The 18,033-nt window shown below is 43.9% G+C and overlaps 1 protein-coding gene across 1 annotated transcript in view; it reads right to left on the reverse strand.

The window, feature by feature from the left end:
* Positions 1–18,033, reverse strand: part of ABCA13 (ATP binding cassette subfamily A member 13) — a 296,583-nt gene that overhangs the window by 198,350 nt on the left and 80,200 nt on the right. Inside the window, 3 exon segments of the mRNA XM_027124171.1 lie at positions 5,068–5,128; positions 5,130–5,159; positions 9,557–9,670. Of these exon segments, the coding sequence (XP_026979972.1) occupies positions 5,068–5,128; positions 5,130–5,159; positions 9,557–9,670 (205 nt within the window).

Consider the following 18,033-nt stretch of genomic DNA (forward strand, 5'->3'; position numbering starts at 1 on the left):
CTCAGCCATAAAAAGAAATGAAATTGAGTTATTTGTAGTGAGGCAGATGGACCTAGAGTCTGTCATACAGAGTGAAGTAAGTCAGAAAGAGAAAAACAAATACCATATGCTAACACATATATACGGAATTTTTAAAAAATGGTTCTGAAGAACCTAGGCGCAGGACAGGAATAAAGACGAAGACGTAGAGAATGGACTTGAGGACACGGGGAGGGGGAAGGATAAGCTGGGGCGAGGTGAAAGAGTAGCATTGACATATATACACTACCAAATGTAAGATAGACAGCTAGTGGGAAGCAGCCGCATAGCACAGGGAGATCAGCTCGGTGCTTTGTGACCACCTAGAGGCATGGGATAGGGAGGGTGGGAGGGAGACACAAGAGGGAGGGGATATGAGGATATATGTATATGTATAGCTGATTCACTTTGTTATAAAGCAGAAACTAACACTCCATTGTAAAGCAATTATACTCCAATAAAGATGTTAAAAAAATAAAAATAAAAAACGAAAAACAAAAACAATGATCAAAAATTGAACCTAAAGGTAGAGATGACATTTTTTTAATACAGGTGAGAAATTCAAGGAAATGACAGGAAAATACCTGATATGTGAAAGAAGACTAACTGCAGACTTAAAAGATCCATTATTAAAGTCAGAATGATGGACAACTTGCTGAAGACAAACAACTAGAAATTATGGATGATTTTTTTAAATCTGTGTGAAAGCTTCCAACAGCTACCAAGGCTACAAGGACTTGACGGTCTGAGGCCCTCAGGAGAGGGCACAGGAGTCTGGTACGTGGGATCCTAAGGATGGAGAACCTGAGCCTACTGGGTCCTGCGGGGCCTGAGTTCAGGGACTCGGGTGTGAGGGTCTAGGAAACACCCCAGTTTTATCTGAGATCCCTCCTCACCCTGACAGGACTACAGCAGCAGTGGAAAAACTCCCAGTAAGACTGAATCTCCATCAATCAACTCAGCCTCTGATCAGATTCAAGGACGTGGTCCCAGCCTAGCTCTCTGCAGGGAGCAGAAAAACAGCATCAAGAGGAAAACAGCACCATCAAGGAAGAAAAATTTATTCCTACAATTTTCATACACAACGTCTGGTAGTCAATGAAAATATGAGTAGTATTTCTGAATTATTAAATATGATTAATATTGCAGTTAAAATATGCACATCAAAAATCTTTGAACACAATTACCGAAAGTTAGATGAAAATAGGGAGAATTTCAGCAGAGAACTGAAAACTATTTTTTAAAAGAATCGAGTTATAAGCTTAGATTGGGAAATGTGATAACTGAAATGAAAAACCTACAGCTGAGGAGATAATTAGTGGATTTTTTAAAAGGTAAGGAAAAAATATGTCAAACTGAAGCACAGAGAGAAAGAAAAAGATGGGAAAACAAGAGAATAGGATATAACCAGCATATGGACACGGAAATTTTTTCGTGTTTAATTGGAGTTTCAGAGGAGAACGGAGAGAACTGATCAGAAGTAATATTTTAAGAGATAATGACCAAGACTTTCCCAAAATGTAAGATATCAAGACACTGATTCAAGAAGTGCTAAGTGCTGGAAAACCAAAGCGGGAAACTCGTGATGGAAAACACACCTCAGTAAGTCAGAGTGAGATGCTGTGGGGAGAAAAAAGAAAAAATTTAAATACAGACAGAAGAAAATATAAATATCTCACGTTCTCAGTAGAAAATAAAATACAGCCTCAAAACAACTAAAGCCTCAACTAACAGAATTAAAGAGAAATAGACAAATCCACAATCAAAATAGGAAATAAAAACACACACTTCTAATAACTGATAGAACAGGCACACAAAAATCAGCAAGGATACAGAGGAGATGCACCCTCCAACCTAGAACTGCTACACGCAGGATGCAAAGCTGACCATGTGGGACGTTAACAAATTTCAAACAAATGAAATCATACCAACTGTACATTCTCTGACCACTGCGACCTAAAGCTAGAAGTCAGTAACACAAAGATAAATGGAAAATCCCAAATATTTCTAAATTAAGCTATAAACTTTCAAATAATTAGAGAATCAAAAGAATTACACTTCACTGAATGATAATGAAAACAGAACATATGACAACCTGTGAGATGCAGTTAAGGCAATGCTCAGAGGGAAAAGAAGGGTCATGAATACATACAAGTATAAATTTAAATACATGAGAAAGAAGAAAAGGTAGAAATCAATCATCTAAGTATCTATCTCAAGAACTTACCAAAAAAAGAGCAGGGGGAGGTGACAAACCAAAGAAAGTAAAAGGCAAGAACCAATAAAGAAGAAAGCAGAAATCAATGAAATAGAAAGCAAACATAAAAAAGAAACAACAAAGCCAAATATTCATTTTTTTGAAAAGACTAATAAAATTGATAATTCTCTGACCAAAAAAGGGGAGAGACAGAAAACACAAATTAAAGTTATCAAGAATGAAATACAGAATGTTTTTCACATATCCTTCAGATATAAAAGTGAATTTACTGAGTAAAATTACTCAGGAAATTTTCCTCTCACACACCCTTTTCCATAATTCTGAATATGAAGCAAGAAAACATGGTAATAAAGAAAAATGGGAGGATGGAGAAGGTAGGAAACGTAGCCTCCAGTGTGGGAGAAGAGACGGACACAGAGGTAGGCCGGCCCCGTGGGAGGGGAGGGGGGGGCCTGGCTGGGTGTCTGCATGAACAAAAGGACCCCAAGTCAAGGGGACATGTTGGCAAACTGGGGGTAGGGGTGGGCGAATGGACAGCAAATGTTACACCTGAGAAGAAGGTAACACGAACCTCTGGGGAAGGGGAACCCTGGGAAAAGGAAATTTCATTCTATGTACCACGTGGCTCTGCATTGGGTGACATGTATCCAGTCCCAACGCTTCACGACGTAACTAAAATGGACACATAACCTTCATGGGGCGGGGAAAATGACCTGGAGAAATCAATGATTATTCCTAAAATGAATAGATCGAGAAACACTAGTGTAAGCACAGTGTTCAAAGATGTAGCAACCAATCCAGAAGAAACAGTTACACAAGTTTAAAGCAGTTCACGCTAGGGACCCTCAGTAACAGAGCCAATTTCTATGAACAGTTTACAAAATGATATGGACAGTATGACCATTTTTACAAAAATACATGCACCTAAGTTCATATAAGCCATATAATTACTTCTGAAAAATTACTCCAAGGCTTTTACAATGACTGTCTCTGAGGATGAGATTATGGGTAGATTGCTTTTCTGGTTTATTTGTATGTTCTATCACTTCCACAACAGACAATTACTTCTGTAATAAGCAAAAAGTTATTTTTTAAAAGTTAAATAATCAAGAAAAACAAAAGCATGATTGGGTAAACATTCCCAGGAACCGCATTAACGTACCTTCAAGTAGTCATTCTGCCCCAGTCTCCAGCGACTAGGAATAGGCAATTTCAGAAGGATGCCCAGAGCAAGGTGAGTTAACTCTTTAACCAGGGAGTTACAAAAGGAGATGTGCATCTAGAGGGTGCCCAAGCCCCCGGCACACCTGCGCCATGGACAGGCCTGTGTTCACACCTGGCCTGCTCCCAGAGGGCTGTGCAGAGTCAGATGGAAGATGACCATCATTCTCCACCTCAACAAGAGGGGCTTCACCTTGGGTGGAGCAGTGAGAAGGGAGGAATCACACCTCACAGGTCTCAAAATTCCATCTGAATCCCACACTCTGGGTCCAGACACATTTGTAGGAAAAGCTCAGTGTCTGAATTTCTGTTACTGTTTTTCCCGCGAACTTTATAATAGAAGTTTACATGAGGGAAAACCTGTTCAAAGGTGGTGTGCGTTCTCAGCGAGGAGCTGGAGGATCCCTGAGCCCTCTGGCCCCGAGGTGACATGCCAGCGGGGCTGCAGGTGCAGACTAATAAGAGCCTCTGCGGCGGGACAGAAAACCTCTGGTCCTCACCCCACAGCTCAGGATGCAGCCGCTGCTGTAATGAGCTTTCCAGAACTACTGCGTTTGTAAGTGTGCTTTAACTTCGTGAAAACACCATTCAAGGCAGTAACATTTATTTATTTACTTATTTACTTATTTATTTACTTATTTATTTTTGCGGTACGCGGGCCTCTCACCGCTGCGGCCTCTCCCGTTGCGGAACACAGGTTCCGGACACGCAGGCCCAGCGGCCATGGCTCACGGGCCCAGCCGCTCTGAGGCATGTGGGATCCTCCCAGACCGGGGCACACACCCGCGTCCCCTGCATCGGCAGGCGGACTTTCAACCACTGCACCACCAGGGAAGCCCAGTAACATTTATTTTAAAATACTATTAAACTTTCTAAAGTAGTAAATTCACCAGAAAATTTTTTTTTCATAAAGGGAAGTATTGTGCCTAATATATCACCTTGCCCTCCACTAACCCTCGTGCTCCAAGCAGACGCCAGCCCTCGCCCTGGGTGCGGGCACAGTGGCAGGTGCCGGGGGCCTCAGATGGCCTGACACCCTTCCTTCCCTCCCGGAGCTCTTTCTTTCTTCCATTCTGCCATCCCTCTGGCCTAGCCCCCTGGAAGCATCCCTGGGATGCGCCTGCCAAACCACCGCACAGGGGCTGGGGGTCTCCAGATTCTCGCTCAGAGCCTGACTCTCCTGCGTGTTCAGAAAATGGTTGTTGAACATCTAAATGAAGTCACCGATTAATAAACTACAAACATGTGATAAACGTTTGCTGATTGATGAATTTTTTTTATCTAAGTTTCAGATCTTCAAATCAATTAACTGCTTTCAATTGACTATTAACTCAATGATAGCAATTTCTTTTATAAAACTGTGTTATAAGTCACAATTCCTGTATTTACATCAGAGGCCTTCCTTTTTAACTAAGTTCCTTACTATTCGAGCCCTGAGTCAGCAAATCAGAAAACTTCAGTTATGAACAAACTTGGGAGTATACTGAACTCAAGCTCTGCATCTCAAAGACAAGAAACCAGAAACTGGGGGAGGAAGCAGTGACTCGTCAGTGTCACCCAGAAACTTCATGGCCTGATGATGGATCCACCACAACGCCCGCCGCACTTACCGAGTGTCTGGAGCTTTTCCGTCCATTTGTCTACATCAATGTGCAGCTGGCTTTCTACAAAGGCTTCTTATAAATTTGTTTTCCAGGGCTTCCTAAAGGAAAATAATATAGTTTAACAAGACTAATCTCACCATTCCTCTTGTTGAATAATACTTGTTAGGTTTATTCCAAGTTTCACGATACAGGGAAAAGGCACAAAAAGTGCAAAGAGGTTCTAATACATCCCAGTAAATAGGATTACATTTGCTTAGGACTTTATCTTGAAAAACAAAAGTGAACAATTGGGGATATAATTGTATGAATAAATATGCACTAATATTGAAAACAAAGAATGAATTAAGTGCTAATTTTTTGGTAAAACTTTCCAATAGAACTATATGGTGACCCTTTACATAAATCCTTTATATTGCCTTTTCTGTGGGCCGGTTATAAAGAGGGGGTCACTGTTACAAGAACGCTGATGAAAGGTTCAGCATTTTCCCACACCCTCTCTTAAACGTGCAATGTTCAAAGCCTTATCTTTGGAAGCATGTTTCATACCATCATCTGTATCTTTCTTCTCTCACTATTGGTGGTTCAACTCCACCTCATTTGTCAAAGGCTGCACTGTGGAAGGTTCTCCAGGATTACCTCCAGCAGCTTGATGGCGCCTTGCATACTAACTCTGCAGCTGGCACGCATACACCCGCACTGTGCTGCCACGTACCCACAGCAAGCAACAATCTACAGAGGGTGGAACACAGAGGCAGTGGGGCCAATGCCAGGATTAAGCAAAGGGGGGATCTCTTTTTCTTTTAATTTTTATTGGAGTATAGCTGCTTTACAATGTTGTGTTAGTTTCTGCTGGTCAGCAAAGTGAATCAGCTCGCGCTCTCTCTCTCTCTCTCTCCCTCTCTCTCTCTCTCTCTCTCTCTCTCTCTATATATATATATATATATATATATCCACTATAGTATATATATATATATATATATTTTTATATATTTATATATATATATCCATTCTTTTTTGGATTTCCTTCCTTTTAGGTCACCAAAGAGCATTGAGTAGAGTTCTCTGTGCTGTACAGTAGGTTCTCACTAGTTATCTACCTTATACATAGTATCAATATTGTATATAGGTCAATCCCAATCTCCCAACTCAACCCAATCTCCCCCTTCCCCCTTGGTATCCATATGTTTGTTCTCTATGTCTGTGTCTCTATTTCTCCTTTGTAAAAAAGATCACCTATACCATTTTTTTCAGATTCCACATATAGGTGTTAACATATGGCATTTGTTTTTCTCTTTCTGTCTTACTTCACTCCATATGACAGACTCTAGGTCCATCCACATCTCTGCAAATGACACAACTTCGTTCCTTTTTATGGCTGAGTAATATTCCATCATATATATGTACCATATCTTCTTTATCCATTCATCTGCTGATGGACATTTAGGTTGTTTCCATGTCCTGGCTGTTGTAAATAGTGTTGCAATGAACACTGGGGTACATGTGTCCTTTTGAATTATCTTCTCGGGGTATATGCCCAGTAGTGGGATTGCTGGGTCATATGGTAGCTCTACTTTTAGCTTTTTAAGGAATCTCCATACTGTTCTCCATAATGGCTGCACCAATTTACATTCCCACCAACAGTGCAAGAGGATTCCCTTTCCTCCACACCCTCTCCAACATTTATTGTTTGTAGATTTTCTGATGATGGCCATTCTGACTGGTGAGAGGTGATACCTCATTGTAGTTTTGATTTGCATTTCTCTAACAATTGGTGACGTTGAGCACCTTTTCATGTGTTTGTTGGCCATCTGTAGTCTTCTTTGGAGAAATGCCTATTTAGGTCTTCCGTCCATTTTTTGATTGGGTTGTTTGTTTTTTTGATATTGAGCTGCATGAGCTGTTTGTATATTTTGGAGATTAATCCTTTGTCAGTTGCTTCGTTTGCAAATATTTTCTCCCATTCTGAGGGTCGTCTTTTCATCTTGTTTATGGTTTCCTTTGCTGTGCAAAAGCTTTTAAGTTTCACTAGGTCCCATTTGTTTATTTTTGTTTTTATTCTCATTACTCTAGGAGGTGGGTCAAAAAAGATCTTGCTGTGATTTATGTCAGAATGTGTTCTTCCTATGTTTTCCTCTGTGCGTTTTATAGTGTCTGGCCTTACATTTAGGTCTTTAATCCATTTTGAGTTTATTTTTGTGTACGGTGTTAGGAATTGTTCTAATTTCATTCTTTTACATGTAGCTGTCCAGTTTTCCCAGCAAACAGTTGTTTTACCAAACAACTGTATAACTTGGGGACTTCTTATGAGGAATTTTCAATAACACCCACCTTCTGCATTTAGCTCTTTTATTTCTCACATCTCCCTGATACCTGATGATTTTATTGACTCTTGTCTATAGACGACAAGATTTCATGATGAAACCTCAGTGTCTGATTTTTTTAAATCTTATTTATCTTCTTTCACTGGGCACTAGCTACTTGCCCAACATTATGTGATGCACTTCATATGCATTAGTCATTTAATCTCGGCAACATCTCCATGGAAAGATGCTTTTAACTGAAGGAAAAAGTAAGTCAGGGTCGCCAGCATCAGTGAAATACTAATCTAGCCCCCTGCAGGCAGAGCCCGACCTAGAGCCCAGGCACCAGTTACTGCAAATCCAAGAGCACTACAGATACTCTTGAATGTGATCTCGATGCTAAGAAATAGAGCCACTCACCACAATTCATTCTCTAAGTAAAAAGTTCTTCAAGTGATTGAATGAGTGGCTTTAATTTCTAACTTGACTACTTGGTAAACAGCACTCAGCTAAACTGAAGACTTCTCCAAGAAACCACCTGCTTCTTTTTTTTATCAAAGTATCAATATGTTTGATTTACAATGTTGTGTTAGTTTCAGGTGTACAGCAAAGTGATTCATATATATATATATTCATTTTCAGACTCTTTTCCATTATAGGTTATTATAAGATATGGAGTAAAGTTCCTCGTTCTACACAGTAGATCCTTGCTGGTTATCTGTTAGATATATACCAGTGTGCATCTGTTAATCCCAAACTCCTAATTTATCCTTCTTCCCACTAACCACCTGACTCTTGAGACGGTGTTAGGCACTGTTACGTTCTCACACTACTTTGTAGAGACTTAACCTGCTGCTTATTATACTGCATATAATTATCTGTAGTTACAGCAGTCCCCTTTTCAAAGCCTGAATTATTTACCATCTGATTCATTACAGAAAACGCCTACTGATCCCTGTATCAGCAAATTAACTGGTGAGCAAACAAATTAAAGAAGAAGAATAACAATAATAGCCATGGCCACCATGAGAATGAGCATCCCAGACTCCCAGCTCCAGGAACGGCAACATCCAAGGCCCTCTGCTGTGCTCTGAAATCCATCTCAGTTTGCCCGGAGGCCACACCTCCCAGGCTGCTCTTAGCCGAGGCCACTCCTAGGAGCCACGGCTCCCCGACAGAGGATCCCCCATGATACCCGACTTCAGCTGGATGAGAGGTGTCCTCTAAATGCAGGGCCCTGTGGGATGTTTCCACCCAGCCCCCACCCCACCCCCCGTCCCTTCAGGACCAGACCTCCCTGGCCTCCCCGGCTTCCCCAGCCTCGGCTCCAACAGCTCTTTCCCTGACAAAATTCTCATACATGTAACCTCATCTCGGTGTCTGCTTTTGGGAGGACCCAGACACAGAAGCATCTCCTACGTACCAAACACTATTCCAAGTGCTTTACATAATTTAAGTCAATTTACAGCTCATAACTATGGTTATTTCCTCACTTCAAAGGTAAGAAGCCCAAGGCACAGAGAAGTTCCGTGACCAGCTCAAGATCACACAGCAGTGGGGACAGGGCTGGGAATCAAACCCAGACCATCTGGCTCTGAGTCCCTGCTCGGAACCACCTTGAACTACTTGGTCAGTGGATTAAAAATAAGCCAAACAAGAATAAAAATGTAGTTGTATTTTCTCATGCTATCAGACGCAGGTTAAGCCAGAGGTACACACATGCCCCAAAAGGTTCTCATGTGATCTACCTTGATGAAAGTTTTGTAACTAATGACTGTCCTGCTGAGAAGAAGTCAGGCCATTTGAAACTACAGCCCACGTATTTTGGAATATATTACATTGTCAGTACAGAATATTGGGGAATGATAATTGTTTTAATAGACCCACAGTTGAAAAGCACCCAAAAAAAACCACCCCAAAAAGCTTTAATTTAACATGGAATTTAAAGCACAAATAAATACTAATGAATTATTGATCATTCCCACAATAGTAACCTCTTGCATGGGCAAAACAACTGATCACTTACAAAAAGTTTTCGCACACATCCCATTTTACGTCAACATTACCAGTCAACTGGGCAAGCCACGCCCCAGGTGGCTCTGCAGAGTCCTCTAAAGGACCACTCTGGTTTTGCAGACGCACCTGAGCATGGGCTCCCCCAGCCCTCGGTGGCAAAGGGGTCACCCCTCCCTCACCTGCAGTTGACGGAGCATCTGACCATTTCTGCTGCTCTGAAAAACACTGGACAAGCTCAGCAGTGTTTCAGATAAAGTCTTCAGCTTGTCCACAAAATCAAAAGTACGATTTGCCTGCAAGATAAAGCAGATTTGGGTACGTCTCTAGCTCAGCCCTGTTGCATTAGGAAAGTTCTTCAGCGCTGTGGCTGCTACAACAAGGAGACCAGTGTTGTGTGCGGCTCAGCCATCAGAGCAGAGATCTTCCAAGGCCACCTACCCGGATATGGTGACCGTCCCAAGGCCCTCCCCCCAGACTCTTTCCATCAGGTGCTGTCCACGTGGTCACCGTGGTGTCCCCAATAGGTCACTCTAACGGGCAACAGACGTCCCCAGTATACACTGACTAAACAAGACACCTGCTCACACTTCCGTCTCAACAATACATTCTCAACTAGCATCTACGATTTGTTTTATGATGCCCAACTCTATTTAGGATAAAACGAAACCGCAGTTATTTATTTATGGCTGCTGGCAGAGCAAATGAGCGTAAGATTTATGTAAAATAATTTGGTGTCATAAAAAATATTTATGGTCACTGACCTACAAAAAAACACCCCTGCCTTTTTCTCTCAAAATAAAAGGACGCCATCCTGAGGAAATCATTTAAGTGAAATACAAAGCTATACCCATGAAGATGTCTATGGCAACGTTACTATGTTTTTATACTGAAAACAGTCTATATGCAAAGAGATAAGATTAAGGCGGGTCTGGAGTCCAGCCACACCCCCCTGGGGTCACAATGGCACAGGTCACACCAGCTCAGGGGCTAGAAAGAGAAGAGAGGCTCCTGCTGCTATAGTTCCCAAGACGAGCCCAGGACAGGACGGATCCCCTCGTGGGCACGGCTGTCTCGGCTGCTGCCCCTCCCCCACTCAGCTGCCAGGGGTCTGACCGGTGAAGAAAAGCCGCAGCCTGTCCAAACGCCACCCTTCCGCCTTCACATGAGCCTCAGCTGTGGACTCACTCGACGTCTGTGTTACTCGTCCACCCACAAAAGTGAGATCCTCTGTTGCTAAGGATGAGCAAGCAGGGAAACACCAGAGGCATATGAAAAGACCCTTTCTGGTCAAAATAAACCTAATGAAAGACAGGAGAAAATGTAGAAAGTATCTACTTTGTATTTTCAAGAAACATCCAGGAGCACAGAGGAGGTGGTGACAAGGAGGAAACAGCCCACGTGAGGCGGTGAGACCCAGAGACTGAACACAGGCTGGGAATCAAAACAAGGGGGACACACGGGGCAGTGGAGACCCCGCCCCAGCCCTCAGAGGAGGGCCACGAGACAAAGAAGGACAAATCAGAGACAGTCTGGGACAGATGCAAGAGATCTAAGCCAAGATTCAGAACCCAGAGCATAGAAGGGGCCAAGAACAGGGTCAGTTATCACAGGAGGGAGAAAACCCACTGCTGCTGAGTGTGCAAATCTGAAGACCATTTCCCTTTTTTTTTAAGTTCAGTTGCTGCACAATATATATATATATATATATATATATATATATATATATATATATATATAATATATATATAATATATATATAAGTTACAGGTATACAATATAGTGATTCACAGTTTTTAAAGTCTATACTCCATTTATAGATATTGTAAAATATTGGCTGTATTCCCTGTGTTGTACAATATATCTTTGTGGCTTATTTTATACATAAGAGTTTGTACCTCTTAATCCCCTACCCCATCCTGCCCACTTCCCCTCCCCACTGGTAACCACTAGTTTGCTCTCTATATCTGTGAGTCTGCTTTTTTGTTATATTCACTAGTTTCATTTTTTTAGATTCCACATTTAAGTGATATCATACAGTATTTGTCTTTCTCTGTCTGAATTATTTCACTTAGCATAATGCCCTCCAAGTCTATCCACCTTGTTGAAAATGGCAAAATTTTGATCTTTTTTATGGCTGAGTAATATTCCATTGTACTACATCTCTATATCTATATCTATATAGATATATATGCGTATGTATGTATATGTATACACACCACATCTTCTTTACCTATTCATCTGTTGATGGACACTTAGGTTGCTTCCATATCTTGGCTATTGTGAATAACGGTGCTATAAACACTTCTTACACAGCAAAAAATATTAACAAGAGACTAGTGCTAGCATACCTTGTAACAACTGGAATTCTAATTAAAAGAATAAATATATCAGCCTCAGGGAGAACACAAGAAGCCTGTGAAGAAGGAAAAACAATAATGTCGTTTCAGAGAGTTTCTCTGCAAAATTAAAGGTCAGTAGACAATGCAGCAGAATCTACTGAGTTTTCAGGGAGAAATAACATAAGCCAGGAATGCTTATGTCCAGCTGAGCTATGGTGCAAAGGTGAGGACCTCAGATATCCAAGGACAAAGAAATGATGCTACCTACGAATGCTCCTGAAACAGTTACCTGAACACACCTGAGTAAACAGTTAAATCAATATGAGAACACTGAAATGATGAAGAGCCATGAAACCACTCAAACAGAGAATTAATTTTAAATAATGGTGAGCAAGGTTCTGAATTGAATCCAAATGCCAATAATAATTCTTGAAAGAAAAAAATTATAATAGAAAAGTTACAGTAAAATTATAAACACCAGCTGCTCACTCTGATGATTGTTAATGTGTCTGACTGGTTTCAGACTCTATCAATACAAGATAGCCATGGTGCGGGAGGAGAGGATGGAGTGACAGCAAAGGTTCTCACGTAAGAAAGAAGTGAGTCTGGGCATTGATAACTGGGAAGAGGACAGACATGACATTAAAAAACAGTAGACAGAAAACAAAGGAGGAAAAGAGACCCTACAGAACAAATTCTTCTGGCAAAAGAGAGGAAAAACGGTAATCACCAGGACAGGTATAAATTTCAAAACTATAGAGGAGGATGACAAAATAGCTCTAAGCTTGTCAGAGTTATGAAAAGAACTCAAGTAGGTTAAAATATCGTAATTCAAAGGCTAAGATTTTCAGACCCATCCCGTCAAGTTACTCAATAAATATTTACCAAAGGTCCTTCAGCCAGGCATAAGTGTAGGTGCTAAAATTATAGCTATGAACGAAATAAAACGCTTTTCTTAATTAAGGTTATGTTACATGGCAGAGACAAAACTATCACAGCCAACTGTATTTCTATACTGAATCAAAAACAAAAGATCTCAAAAATCAAGCAAAAACATAAAAGCTAGAAATGTCAACAGTAAAAAAATCAAATTCATTGCAAAAAGGATAAATGGAATAACGATCATTTTATTCTGAAATAAATTCAGAATTTACAGTGACTAATATTTCTACACACAGTAATACATCATTAAAAGATACAAAGTAAATATGACTAGAAATAAGGCAGAATTTTGTAAGAACTGAACAGTAGACAACATGAATATATGCACTGCACTGAGCCTCTGAGAGATCGCACGAGAGCACTTAAAAACGAAGTGGTGAACAAGGCCTCCCCACTCCGGGTTATTCGCTTGGTGGTCTTAGCCAAGTTACTTAAACACTGCTTTGAAAAGACACGTGCACCCCAATGTTCATTGCAGCACTATTTACAATAGCCAGGACATGGAAGCAACCTAAGTGTCCATCGACAGATGAATGGATAAAGAAGATGTGGTACATATATACAGTGGAATATTACTCAGCCATAAAAAAGAACGAAATCTTGCCATTTGCAGCAACATGGATGGACCTAGAGATTGTCATACTAAATGAAATAAGTCAGACAGAGAAAGACAAATACCATATGGTATCACTTATATATGGAATCTAAAAAATTAAACAAATGAACCACCGTAACAGAACTGAAACAGACTCATAGATTCAGAGAACAAACTGGTAGTCTCCAGTGAAACAGGTGAAGGGGATTAAGAGGCACAAACTTCCTGGAGAAACCCCTCTGCCCCTCAGGCAGCAGCACCGGGAACCCGTGGAAGCTTCAGCGGCACCAGAGGAACCAAGCAGATCAAAATAACAGCACAAAGCCTGTGATGATTAAACTGTCCTGGGAACCACAGCCCGCAAAGGACGCTGAGACCTGTGTGTTAAACCTGAACAGGAGACTGTCTGCAAAAATGAAAGGTTTTCTTATAGCCAACATGCCCACAATACAACTGAACATCACCCACCATACAAAGAACCAGAGAACTCACAAGAATCAACCGATGTCAATATTGAGATAAATCTGATGTTGGAATGATCTGGCAAGTATTTTAAAGCCGTCATCATAGAAATACTTCAACAAGCAATTAAAAACTGTCTTGAAACAAATTAAGTAGCAGAAAAGTTCAACAAAGAAATACAAGTTATTAAAAAGACAGCTAAGCACAGGGTAATACGGAACTGAAAAATGCCATAACAGAAAGTGTTTTAAACTTGCTGGATGGTCTCAAGTAGAAATGACAGAGGACAGAACCAGTGAACTTGAGGACAGGTCAGTACACTTCACCCAATCTGAGCAAGAGGAAAAACAGACGACAAAGTAACCAGAGCTTCAGGGACCTGCAGGACAATACTAGGAGTCCACGTTCATAACTTTTGAGTCCCAGAAAGACAGGAGAAACAGAGTAGGGCTGAAAGGCTATTAGAATAAGTAACAGCTGAAAACTTCCCCAAACTGGTGAAATACAAAAATTTACAGAATCAAGAACTTGAGAAAAACCTTCAGAAGATTATAGGGAGACAACGCACACAGAGCTCAGAGCCCCACCCAGAACTGGGGCACAAATCTCAGAGATGCCACAACCTCAAGTCTTGTCTTCACTTTTATATCACTGGGAGAAACTACTTGGGCTCTGTTTTCACCTACATACCACCTAATAACTGCTGATTTTAGAAAATGCCCTAAGCCTCTTTTCCTTACAGCTCATTTTTGTTTAAAAAAAAAAAAGAAAGTAGAAGGTGACTGGGTCAGAGCATAAGATCTTAGCTATGGGTTTATTTTTTCTGTTGTATTCATCATTTTCTTATTTATATCACCCTCCTCAGCATTCAGACCATTTGCTTATTGCTAGGGGAATGAGATAGAGGAATCTGAAGATTTAAATAAAAGAAAGGATTTTTTTCTGACCTGGCCAGAATCAGGAAGGGCAGAACCCGGGAGGGAAGAGCCCCTTCCCCACAGCCCATTTCTCTCTAAAGAGGTCCTCCCTCCGCATCTCGGCAGGATTGGGAGAAGAGAGGAAGGTCGCCCTGAGGCCCCAGAAACAAAGGGACCTGGGCCTGACTTTCCCCAGAACAGAGGGCCGGCTGGACTGGGCATCTCGGTGGAGCAGCCTGGCCGCATCTTCAGGGCGACAAAGCACACACGCGGCGCTCTGCCTCCTCCCCGCTGACACGCCAATCCACCGCCACACAAGATAGCAAGATGGAAAGACTTCCCAGGACGCTGTCAGACGTGCATATCTTGCTGCTTCTAGCCGATTCCGAGTGTTCAAAGGGCTTCGTGAAAAGCTCGACCCCCTTTCCACTCAGCGCCCCAGGAACCATGCTCCAAACGCAGAGGAAGCGCTGCCAGCAGCTCCCTGGACGTCGTCCTGAAGCTGTCTGTACACTTAGGAGCACAGGTGCCCACGTGTGTGACCCGCTTTTCGTCACTGGGACACTCCACGCTCCTCCCCACCACCCTGAAATACAGTTAACAGTAAGTCCTGGAGGCCAGTCTATATCTAGACCAGTCTTTTTTGTAAGCTGCGTATTTTTCATTTCATGCATGTGCCAGACAGACAGGGCCCCTGTCTGGCCGCTGAGGGGGCCGCCGGCCTCACCCGCGGGAGCGGCCCCTGGGAGGCCTGGCCTCCCATGCAGCCGCCTGCCCGGCCTTGCCCAGCCACAGCAGGTCCTCAGGGGAGGCCTATCTCACGCCCCCCGTCTCCCCCTCCCGCCTGAGCCCTGCGCTTGGGCCACCCGTGGGCTCGGGACCAGCGGCCGCCCCTCCTCCAGACACACACCAGAGTGAGGCCGAGGCCCCTCTGCCCTAGGCCGCCCGCCGGCCCCCAGCCCCGGCGCAGCACTGCCCCCGGGAGGGCGCAGCCGGCGCGCGCCAGCCCAGCACCCCCCGGCCCGCGCCCCTGCTCTGTCCGTCTGCTCCCCGGGGCCCCATCCAGCCCGACAAGCCCTTTCGTTCCGGCGTCCCTCAGCCTCAGCACGCCGACCTTCCCCGCTGAGGGCCCGCCCCGCGCCCGTGGGGCAGCCGCCGGCCTCCCTGGGCTCCACCCCAGATGCCGGCAGCGAGCCCCGGCTGTGGGCGGGGACAGGAGCGTCGGCGGACGCTGCGGCAGGCGCTCTGCAGGCAAAGCTACCACCCACCCCCACCCCCCGGCTCTCCCGGCTGCTCCTGCTTCCAGACGTGACCTCCACTCCCCACCGCCCTGCGGGCAACACCTTTCCAGAAACAGCGCTGGCGGAGGAGAAGGTTCGGACTACGCTCGTGGCTCCCAGAAACCGGGGCTCTCCCTCCGGCCTCCGTGTTACTGGGAGGAAAAGGCTTATTGAGAGGGACGGTGACAAGGGACAGGTCACAGGTGCGGGGGCACCCCCGGCCTACCCCCGGTGCACACGTGTTTCTCTTCACGACATCGTGCCGCTTGGTGCTTTACCCTCAGAGTTACAGGTCCAGCCAGAGGAGATGACCAACTTTATACATGTTTTTTCCCACGAAAAAATGGCAACTTCACGTGGTTCCACCTAATGGGAAGTAATGGAGAGAGTAAGACCAAGTAGTAGACGACATGCAACACAGGCCCTTCCACCCTGACAGGTGATGTGCTTCACACACCGTAAGCTGGCAGAGCTTCTAGGCTCTCCCAGCCACGTGGAACGTTGGACCGGGAGTCCAATGAGCAGAACCGGTTTCCCCAAAGTTAAATAGAATCATTCAGCCTGGCTCCAGCGCCACGAAGTTTAGCTTTATACGTACAAACCAGGACACCCTCACGCAAAGTCGTCAGCCACAGCGAATGCGTGCAAAAGGCACCAGCGCACAGCACTGCCTATGACGTGTACGGGGGACCAAGCAAGAGCCAGGGAAATGTCTGCTTGTTCTTCCAAAACTTCCGTCATTCTCAGAACGCACGGGGCACACTCACTGCCACATCCCTGTCGTGGCCAAGCCCCCTCCTCCCGCCCCCATGGAGGCCTGCACATGCCCTCCCTTGGAAGGCTTTTCTAAACCCTCCTTTCCAGGGGGACTGGAAGCTCACCTCCTGTGCCCTGTGCCACACTGAGCGATCACGTTAGTTCTGAATTATTTCTTCAGATGTTTGTCTTCTCTTTCCCCACCGCAGGGTGAGCTCCTCAAAAGCAAGACTGTCATACTAACTGTTGTATCACAGAATATAGCACGGTATATAATCCTACAGTACATTTTATATATCATCAATAATGTCTTTGTGTAATAATACATAATATAATAATAATAAAGTCATGGCCCATTTTTTAATTTGAATCTAAAATAAAGCCGTGCTACAGAGCCATTTTCTGCGAAATTTCTGAACCTCCCACAGCCCTTGCAAGCTTAACGCAGGGAGATCATCGGAACGACACTGGCTTTGGCTCCAGGCCCCTCGGAAGCCCAGCCCTGGAAGGATGAGCTCCTGACATACGTCTAGATTAATGTCATTTCACTGTGACAGCCCAGTCCAAATGGACAGTCCCAAGATAAAGCAGAAGTTATTAAGCACATTCAGAATAAACTGAGGCAAATACAGCCCCTGAGCTAAGTCCCAGGCAGGAAGCAAGAGGCCACGTGGCAACCACAAGGGCAGGAAATGTGAACCTGTAAAATCTACTTAGACAAAAATAACCCAACTGCTCGGATGACCACACCCCATCGCCAACTTTTTAGCTTTTAAGTTGTTACTACTATTTGAAGCTCGGAAGTTTAGCATTAATAGGGCTTGATGTCTCCTCCTCTGGTTTTGACAGACCCCATGGCCTCCTGAAGTCCCTCAAAGGTGCCTGCAGGCTCATGAGCCACCGTCAGACAAGGAGAGAAGACCCTGGGAAGACACAGCACCACCATGTCAAAAGAAAGTGCAAATATGAACGATGATAAATCCTGAAGCTGACGGGTTTGAGAAGGTAAGAAACATAAGGAAGGGAAAACATGCAGAGCTGTGCCATGTCCAGACGCCTCCAGGGAAGCTCTTTGGCTTCTTCACCTGGGCTCACCCGCCACAGATGAGGCCGGCAAAGCCTCGCCGCCGCCTTGGGAAATGTCACTACCAGACCCAGACCACGAACACTGGGTCAGACTCCTCCTTCACCACCAGATGCACCAAGCAAAACAGATGCGCATCTGTTCTCCACATCTTCCTGGGACCACCTGAACCGGCCTCCTTTGTCTAAGTGTCCTCCCTGCATTACTTACTCCAAATAACACCTCCTGCCCCCAAAATGTCCTCTGAGAGAACGAGGCGGCATGTCCGAGTTCAACAACGA

This window comes from Aethalodelphis obliquidens, unplaced genomic scaffold (genome assembly GCF_003676395.1).
Source record: "Aethalodelphis obliquidens isolate GAN/ISIS:26980383/991018 unplaced genomic scaffold, ASM367639v1 scaffold27, whole genome shotgun sequence".
Classification (NCBI taxonomy): Eukaryota; Metazoa; Chordata; class Mammalia; order Artiodactyla; family Delphinidae; genus Aethalodelphis; species Aethalodelphis obliquidens.